Consider the following 9,448-nt stretch of genomic DNA (forward strand, 5'->3'; position numbering starts at 1 on the left):
TCAGGGGAGAAACCATACAAGTGTTCGTGGGAAGGCTGCGAGTGGCGGTTCGCCCGCTCCGACGAACTCACCCGACATTACCGTAAACACACGGGCGCGAAGCCGTTCCGTTGCCACCACTGCGACCGCTGCTTCTCGCGCTCCGACCACTTAGCGCTTCACGCGAAACGCCACGCGTAGCCCCAAACCCAACCGCCCGCTCCGAAGAAACGTATCCGCAATCGTGCGCGAAAACAGTAGCCGTACGCGGTGACACGTTTACAATGGGCGCGCGTCTCTTCATGTGCAACTGATTCCGTTTATACATTGTCGTGATTTGTGATCCTTATGGAATTGAACGTTGCGAACAATTGGTATGTTCGCTTAGCGCCGTTTAGTTAGTGTAAGGCGCGCGCCCACGGGGCGGCCGGGCGGGGCGGGGCGGGGTCTCGCGCGAGCGTTTATAACCAAAGAATGCGCTACACACCGTAGCTGAGTCAAAACTCACTTCACATAATGTTTTAACGATTAATTTTTATTATTTAATTAACGACAAAGAGCGGATAATTTGTTTGCAATAGCGCGATATCTGTGGCACCGGCCTCCATGGTTACAGTTCTTTGTTGCTATTAAATGACGTTTTATTATATTAACCGTTGTTTAGTATATAATGTTTTGTATGCTTCGTGTACAGAGAGTTTGTTTATGTCGCTCGGTCGCATAGCGGCCGCGCGCGACACTTGTGCCATCGTCCGCGTAGGCGCGCGGGCGATGCGACGCGGCCGACGCGATGCGAGCCGCGTTGCGCCCGCGCGCTTCCACGCATACATTTTCAATGTGACATAAATTTATTTATTGTTTCGCGGATGCTCGGCTTACGTTCCCACCGGCGCCGGGCACAAACTTTAATTTAGGCTTAGAACGTGCGTCGCGTGACCTGATATTGTCGATATTTCGAATCAGTTACTTGGTGTTTATTTCGCTTATTGGGGAAACGTCCCACGTTTGGAGTCAGGGCGTGCCTACTTGATGCAACATCAGATCTCAATGTTCCGCGTGTCGGCGTTATATTAAGTAGGTTTAGAATATTATTCGACGATGTAGTATTATTAATTATTTATAAAAAAAAAAAAAATATGAATTGCATTTTTGTTAAATTTGTAATATTCAATCGTGTAATTTATTTAATAGTTACGTTCGTAATTTTAAAGAAAAAAAAAATCTCGTATTGAAAGTCGTTTAGTTGATATTTATATTTTACATTACGAATCTTAATTGTATGTTTTGTTTCAAAATTTTTTTTTTTTTTATTTTATGTATTTTACGAGTGACTCCTTCGAGATATCGACGTAAAGTATGTTTATTTTTTAGTATGTTCATTAGTTAAGGTGACGATATAGATTTATTTAGATATATAAACGATTTTTTATCACTTTACATATATATGGCTCTTGTGGTTTAAAATACGTGTGACTGATTGACGTGTCAATCTACGATCGAGTGTCAGTCACGTAAGGTTTGCGGAGATTTATTGATATACACACAAATCATTATAAAAATAGAGATTTCTGTAATGATTATTTACCTTACCTTTTTTATATTAAGACATATTTACATTGGATCAGTTGCGACCGTTACTAGGGCCATGACTTATGAAAAATGTGCATCAATACAACGCAATAGGTCAGCGCTGACTTTTATATGACAAGGATGAATTATTGATGTAAAGACACTGATTTGTCTCGAATTTGTACTCTGCAATAAGACTTATTGGTGTTTTAATTAAAAAAAAAAAATATTTCTACTGAAACAATAAATTATTTTTGAAATGAAAATAATGTTAAATTATTTGATAAGTTTGTTGGAATGGTGAGTGGGCTTGTCAACCTATTGACAAATATCCGAGGTCATCGCCCTTTAGTGCGTAACAGTGTTGTCCTAATAACTTCATACTTTGATATTACAATTTTCAAAAAAGAATTGATCAAACAAGAATAAATTTGTATTAATTTCTCTCTTATATTTTTCGTTGTTAGATTATAAAATTATTATATAGAGTTCTAGAACTTATGGTAATAATAATAGTGATCAATTTTCGAATGTTAGCAATCGCCCACATAGTAATGGTAGCGGAATTAAAAAAAAAGTCTAACACGTTATTGGGTTGTTCAAGATTTTCGGTTTAACAATATGAAAGTGATGAAGTTTCTTATGAATATTGTGATGAATTGTGTGATGATCCTATGATGGTGATATGATTCGTTTTGATCCTATATATTTTTTATATCTTTCTCAAATATCTTCCTTTTATTTTCAATATTTACAGTCTCCGCAAACCGTACCATTTAATCTAATTCAGAATGCTTCTAATTTAGTCGAGTAATTAATAAATAATTTAGTTTACTAAATTTTTGTTATCTATATACGTTAAGCTACTAAATTATTAGTTACTCGACTGAAGCGAAGCAATCCGAATTAGTTTTTAGAGCTGTACAATAAATAATCCTATTCACCTTCTCTTTTGCTTTTCCATTCCGTTGAACTTCGCTGTGCAGTGTGATATATGCGCAATTCTTTTATTAATTAAAAATCTGCACAGCCGAGTTATTTATGACATTATGACGTGTCACCTCTGCGCACTTGTAAAGATCAATATTTTTTTTTAGAATAAACATTAACCTACAGGGAATTGTATTCTGTAGTTTTTTTTTTTTATTTTATTTTATATTAAAAAGTGCGCACAGGTGACGTGCAACAAGTTGATTCTAAAGCACAGTCGCCATTTTTTAGTCGAAATTTTTAAGGCCCTTTGCGACGCGTGTCATTTGATAACGATGCCGCGTCCGCTAATAGTGAAACTAGCCTTTTAGTGACCTAACTGCCAACAATTTGTATGGCAAAATTTGCACAGTAAATGCAATTGTGCATGTTCAACGGGATAGCGTGCATTATGTTTATAATTTAACAAATTATATACGGGATTTGGTTTTTAAAATTATATCAGATCTGAATGCGAAGGTGGGATCTCAGATCCCACTACAGTTCATTGGTGGGAAATGATAAATTATTATCACTCTATATTATATGTTTAAAAAAAATTACACAACGTTTACCCGTTTGTGAGTAGCGAAAGTGATTTAGAAACTCTCGACGCTAGAGGACGTCGTCGTCACACAGTAAAGCAGATTTTGCCAATACAAGTAATGTGCAAATAAGACTTAGCGTAAACAAAACGCTCAAAATAAGTTAGCTTTTATCAAATAGTTTGATGATATATATTAATTTTTTAATTAAATAATAGTGCCAGAGCCACCGAACATTGTTTTTGGATGCCTTTTTCTTAACTACAATAAGTACAACGACTGTAATGAGATCAATAATGAATAAACTGCCATAGAATATTGCGTATGTTGATAATGGGCACACTCGGATCGGAAATAATTAGTGAAAGTAATTTAATTGAAAATTAGTAAAACTAATTTAATTAAAAGTTAGTGAAACTAATTAAAAATGAACTAATTGAATTAAAAATTAGTGAAACTAATTTTTTTATGAGTAATATTTGAATTTAATGAATTATTTTAACTGTTCCAATGTTACTTTTTAATATTGTAAATAAATTTTCAGATGGTTTTTATTGATATTTGTTCGTGTATCTTGCAATTACGTATTACCTAATGTGTGATAGTAATGCATGATGTATTTAATAAATATAAGGACATATGGATTGGAGTATGACTTTGAATACTTTTTTATATTATTAAATCTGCTTTTTATAAAACTGCAATAAAAACATTTTTTACTGAATTGTAATTATTAAAAAATATAAACTATATTAATAAGTAATAGTAATAGGATTATAGGGCTTACAAATGTTCGATAATTTTGACAATCGAATATTCGGGTTTTGTTTTTCGGCTTAGTATTCGAATATCCGAATATTATTCGAACAATCTAAAAAAAAAATTAAAGGAAAAATAGTATATTCCTCTATAAATAAAGCATTATTTCATATGGGCGACTGTGATGAAAACTAAATATTTGCTCTGCCATCCCTGTCTATAGTCAAATATTTCTTCTTTCCATATTGTGAAGAGGAAATTGTAAAAAGGGATAAATTAAGATACCTAATTATAAAAGACACCAAATACTAAGCAAAATTGGTGAGAAAATTGAGTCCAAAGACTGACTCTGGTAGCCTGGAACAATTCCTAGGATAAATATATCCAAGTAGAAGCTAATGAAACATTATCAAATATTTTCCCGAACAAAAATCAACGCTATAGTAAAACGCAAAGAGCATCATTCTGGCTGTTTTGTTTCTTTACCTCGAAAACTTTGTAGAGAAGAAATCTCTCGGTTCAAATTAATTTAACTAAATATATTTTCTTTATTAATAAAGAAAATAAGGCTATAAAAAATTTCTAATATATTCCAATAGCACTGATTTACCGTATGAATATTAATTCTGAAATAATATTCGAATATTCGAATGCAAGCCCTAAATAGGATACACAAGTAATATAATTTCCGGTCCGACTGTACCCAGCTACATTATCTTAAATCTTATGACGGTTAGTGTATGATAAAATACAGTTTGTCTGTTTGCATGTGTTTTGGCTGTTCTCTAAGGAATAAAACTCCCGGGGGCCAATATCTTAGTCTTCCCGAATTTAATTAAAATAATTTTGTACATCATAACGTTCTCGGGACACAGCGGGTTTTACAAATCGACTTTGAACGGTTCATTTGGAGAAATTTTATTAATAAAACTTTAGGTTAAATAATAAAACATAACGAGTGAGAAAAATAATAAAACGATTTAATCATTAAATTAATAAGAATTATTCGCTAAAAAATAAAACGAAATAAATTTACCACTCGGGTTGTTGAAATGTTTAATTAATATTAGTTTGAAAGCGTTTATGGCACGAATGCGACGCATATTATACGCCCTTTTTGCACTGCCAATGTTTAGGTATAGGCGTTTTATTTATTATTAATTCTACCGCTACGTCGTGTTTTATAAAAACCCGATAATAAAACAGTCATTAACGACAACGAATGACTAAACTAGAACGGAAAAATATACAGCGTGTTTTATTAAATAACGATAATTATGTTAAAATTCATGAGATTTGTAGTCGCTTTTAATTGTTTATCTTTATGAAATTAAATCTTTTATTAGTATAAAATAAATTTATAAAAATAAAAAAAAAAATACTAAAAATTTAAAATCGTACGAGCTTTCAATGTTTATTATTGTGATCTTTTTAAAGTACCTAGTCTTTGGTCATTAGTGCTTTGTAATTCTATTGAGATTTTGTGTCAAAACGATTGACAGTAATTTTTTTTATAAATGAAATTACTTTTAAATTTTTTAAACGCCTCGGCGTTGCCAGCGTTTGTTTCTATGCTAAATTTATATATATATATATATATATATATATATATATATATATATATATATATATATATATTATTAATAATAAGTAGAAGAAAAAAACAGTAAAATAAATAAAATGAATAAAATACGTAAAATTAATGGATGGTAAAAGATATATATGTATTTAAAATCGAATTTAGATTTTAAATGTTAAAAACATTAGGATTAAAATAAAACCCATCATCAACATTGTTTAAGAGATTGGGTGTAGGTGGAAAATTATTTAATCTTTAATCAAATTATTTGTTTAGTTGAAAAAAATAGCAATTATGTATTAGTAAAAGAAATATGCAATTTTTGAAAGCGAGACGTTATAGAAAGTACAATTCAGTGTTACTTAATAGGTAAGCTAAACATATTTGAATTTGGAACTACACCAAATCTCTTAAACTTAATAAAAACAATACATAAAATTTCATAGTACCCTATATATGTAGTGATTTTTGTATTGTTTATTTAGCGTACATAAAATATCTAGATACATGTATGGATGTAAATGGGAAACGGTGAATTTAGCGTTAAGAAATACTAAAAATTTAATGTGATTCATAATTTATTCACATACATTTTTATATTAAGGTACGGACAAACTATGTATGAGTGTGCGACATGAATGCATGTCACCACTTTTGCTTCATGGCGACCGTTAGATATACATATTTATTAACTATATGATTAAATATATAATGCACGATGGCTGAATAAGTAGTGGGGTAGATAAAAAAATATACATACATTTGTATATGAAATAATATAAAAAAAATTATACATAATTATTATTGAATAGTAAAAAAAATTATATGTGTATAAAAATTGCGGCTGTGTGTTAAAGAATCAACCTGTATTTAGGGTATGTAAATCAACTAAATTAGGTAGCACTATATTTTTTTTTTAATTTTATTTTACTATTTATGACAATGTTTTTTTAATTATATATATATTTTCTGAGTATACCTTATAAATTATTGTAAACCTATTAGGTATTATAATTATTAGACTATATTATCATTTTTATCACAATTTTCTAAATTAATATCAACTTATATTAACTGTTGGTGTTGAAATGTTGTAACGGTTTTATTTCAGTTTATAATTGCATACAAATTGCTATTTGAAATAATCAAATTTATTTACAAGTAACTTACTATGGTAATGCACTTTTGAAGTGTAATATATAAATATAATTACACTCATTATTTATTATATTCGCGCGTTATTTATATAAATCTTAATGATATTTAATAAAACATAAATGACAAGTTATTAAATTGGCACGTATGTTTATAATTGTGCTTAAATATTGAACATTGTTTTGTACATTGTCTCTTTATATTATTTCTATTATTATTAGTGTTATTGCCTCTTTTTGACAATTATTATTTGTTTAAAACAAGTTATTGTGAAACGATTTACTTATGTGTACATTCCATGTGCCACTTAACTTGGTTGGTTTATAAAGAACACGTGAGGCTCGATGTGTTCGAATTATTATGAATTTTATACAAACATAATCGTCAGTCACTAATAGACATTGTAATGTAATTATATAATTAGATATTATACAAGACATTTATCAATAAATTTTACAATTATTTGTAATTTAATTGAATGCTTTTAGAACAATTGATTGTATTGCAAATTTATTTTTATTTTTATATATTTTAATAATTAATTGTAAAGATTAAATAGACTTTTTTTCTTATAATTTTCAGACGGTTGGACATAATTGTATAATATTACATTCCCCATCAGCCACTAACTGTCCACTGCTGAACATAGGCTTCCTGTAAAGAGGGCATCGCTAGTAGTTGCTCGGCTTGGCAGACGGACTGGAATCCGTAGTTAGGCTTTGGTGATGTCTTAAGAGGGACGCTGATGTCCATCCTTCGGAGATTAATTTAAATAATGTTACATTACAGAGGAATTATTCCTAAGGGATTGCTTACCAATAAAACTGTCTCTTGTACTATATATACTATACTTATTGAAAATCTTTCAAAAATTCATGTAATATGGGTATAATAAAGTGTTAATATGAGGATTGCATTCAAAACTGCAGTCGTTAAAAGACTCCTGTCTACCTCAATCGATATACAACCGTGAACATATTGTTTATACTGCCACATTGTAGTCAATAAAGGAATGATTCACGTGGCTCTGAAGTTAAAGAGTTCTGCTTCCAATATTTCTAAGGTGATTTTTTTTTATTTTTTACTAGTTACTCCCTATTCAGTCGTTCTGTTTTGCGCCCTAGATCCTCCCTCTCTCTCTCTCTCTCTCTATCTCTATCTCTATTTAATTATTATATCAAAAATCTATTTTACTTAACTCTGATTTGATAGAATCTGACAAAAGTTTATATAATCTTTTTTTTTTTTTGAAGCTTTAGTAATAAACTGTAATCAATGATATTTCATTTAGATGATTTTTATTAGCAACAACTGAACATTTTTTTCAAGAATACATTACTGAACAAAGAAGGAGGTCCTTATAGACTGCCATATGGAACAGCGAAGGACTTAAATGCATTGCAGACTCCCTGCAGTGTATTTGAATTCATCGCTCCACCTAGTGGGAAGTCGCCACTCAGGTGACTTTTTTCCTCTACCGGTTATCGGTTTTTCTAGCTATGTGACCAGGTCATTGCCACTTCACTTTGCTTATCCTTCAAATTAGTACGTTTATAAGTGACACAGGAAGAAATGTTCAGTTTTACTTAAAAAAAAATCTGTTTTTGTAAAAAATTTTAATATCACCCTGTATAGTACGATTTAAACTTATACAAAGGAATTTTTATTAAGACTTACATTTAAATATATAATAACTGATCATATATTCTGATATATTAACGTTTAACAATAACAGACATAGCACATCGAGCCTCATTATAATTATATGAAGTAGTTTTAAATGGATTGAATAAAAACGGCTTCATTATTCTTCCAAACGGCCGTTTGATTGTATATACTGCGTTTATATAGTTATATTAATCATATATATATATATTTACAAAGGAATATTTTTATTTTGAATTTTTTTTTTATTACTTTTTCAAACGAGTCGTGTATGGGGCACTGCCGTACGGACGGAGTGGCATTGCATTTTGCATTTTATATTAATAAAATTTTCTTATATGTGGACGTTTTTGTGTTTTATTTCATATTTATCTATGTATCTATGATTATTACGATCCCCTTATTTGTATGAGTGAAAATAGAAAACTGTTTTTTAATGGGTGTTTATGGAATGGTTACCCAAACTGCGATAACGGTATACGCTGACAGACCACTGACTTGCTTGTAATATACCCATATTACTAGCAATAAGCTTGTTAGGTCCCTATTACTAACAATACCCCCTAAGTAACAAGTTAACCCTTCTTTGCATAATGGTGGAAATTTCCATCATAACATTGAATGCACAAAAATTATGTAAAAAAACAAGTTCACGTTAAGTTGATCGTGTGTGAACACCTTTTTAATGTCCATTGCAGAAAAAAAAAATATAGTTGTAAAATTTATTTTTTTAAACATTTTTCCTTTAATTTTGAACTTGAATTATATGGGCATTTCTCTGTAAGCTCGTACAGGTCCCATACAAATGCTGTCTTGACAATTATTTTTGCCATTTACCAAAAAATCCTGTCGTATTTCAAAGAAAATTAACTATTAGATAAGGCCCACTGAATCCATACATATTTTCCGAATTATTAGCGATTTTTTAAAAAAAATGACTGGACTGTTTGAGATATCACGGGACTGTTACAGGTCCATCGCTAAAGAAATGCGCCCGTTCGATGCCACATAGAAGAGTCTTGAAAATTGGTCGTAGATGTGTCCAAATGGCATCAGATGAATGGGCTCGGAGACTATGCAAAAAGGAAAAAATTGAATTTCGTGGGTAAACTACTAAGGTATGCAGGCTCAGTTGTGCTCGAGATCCAACGAAATGAAAGGCCTGTATCTTTTTTGCGTATTTAGTGCTATAATTCTCGCTAAAATCTACGTGGATCAAAACTTCATC

The 9,448-nt window shown here is 30.8% G+C and overlaps 1 protein-coding gene across 1 annotated transcript in view; it reads left to right on the top strand.

The window, feature by feature from the left end:
* LOC113519555 (Krueppel-like factor luna) overlaps positions 1 to 8,565 on the top strand; it is a 161,183-nt gene extending 152,618 nt beyond the window's left edge. Inside the window, exon 4 of the mRNA XM_026904671.3 lies at positions 5 to 8,565. Within this exon, the coding sequence (XP_026760472.2) occupies positions 5 to 180 (176 nt within the window). The 3' untranslated portion in view covers positions 181 to 8,565. The remainder of the gene's footprint in view (positions 1 to 4) is intronic.
* The last annotated feature ends 883 nt before the right edge of the window (positions 8,566 to 9,448 follow it).

The sequence above is a fragment of the Galleria mellonella genome, unplaced genomic scaffold, assembly GCF_026898425.1.
Source record: "Galleria mellonella isolate WM207_F2 unplaced genomic scaffold, CSIRO_AGI_GalMel_v1 utg28, whole genome shotgun sequence".
In the NCBI taxonomy this organism is placed as follows: Eukaryota; Metazoa; Arthropoda; class Insecta; order Lepidoptera; family Pyralidae; genus Galleria; species Galleria mellonella.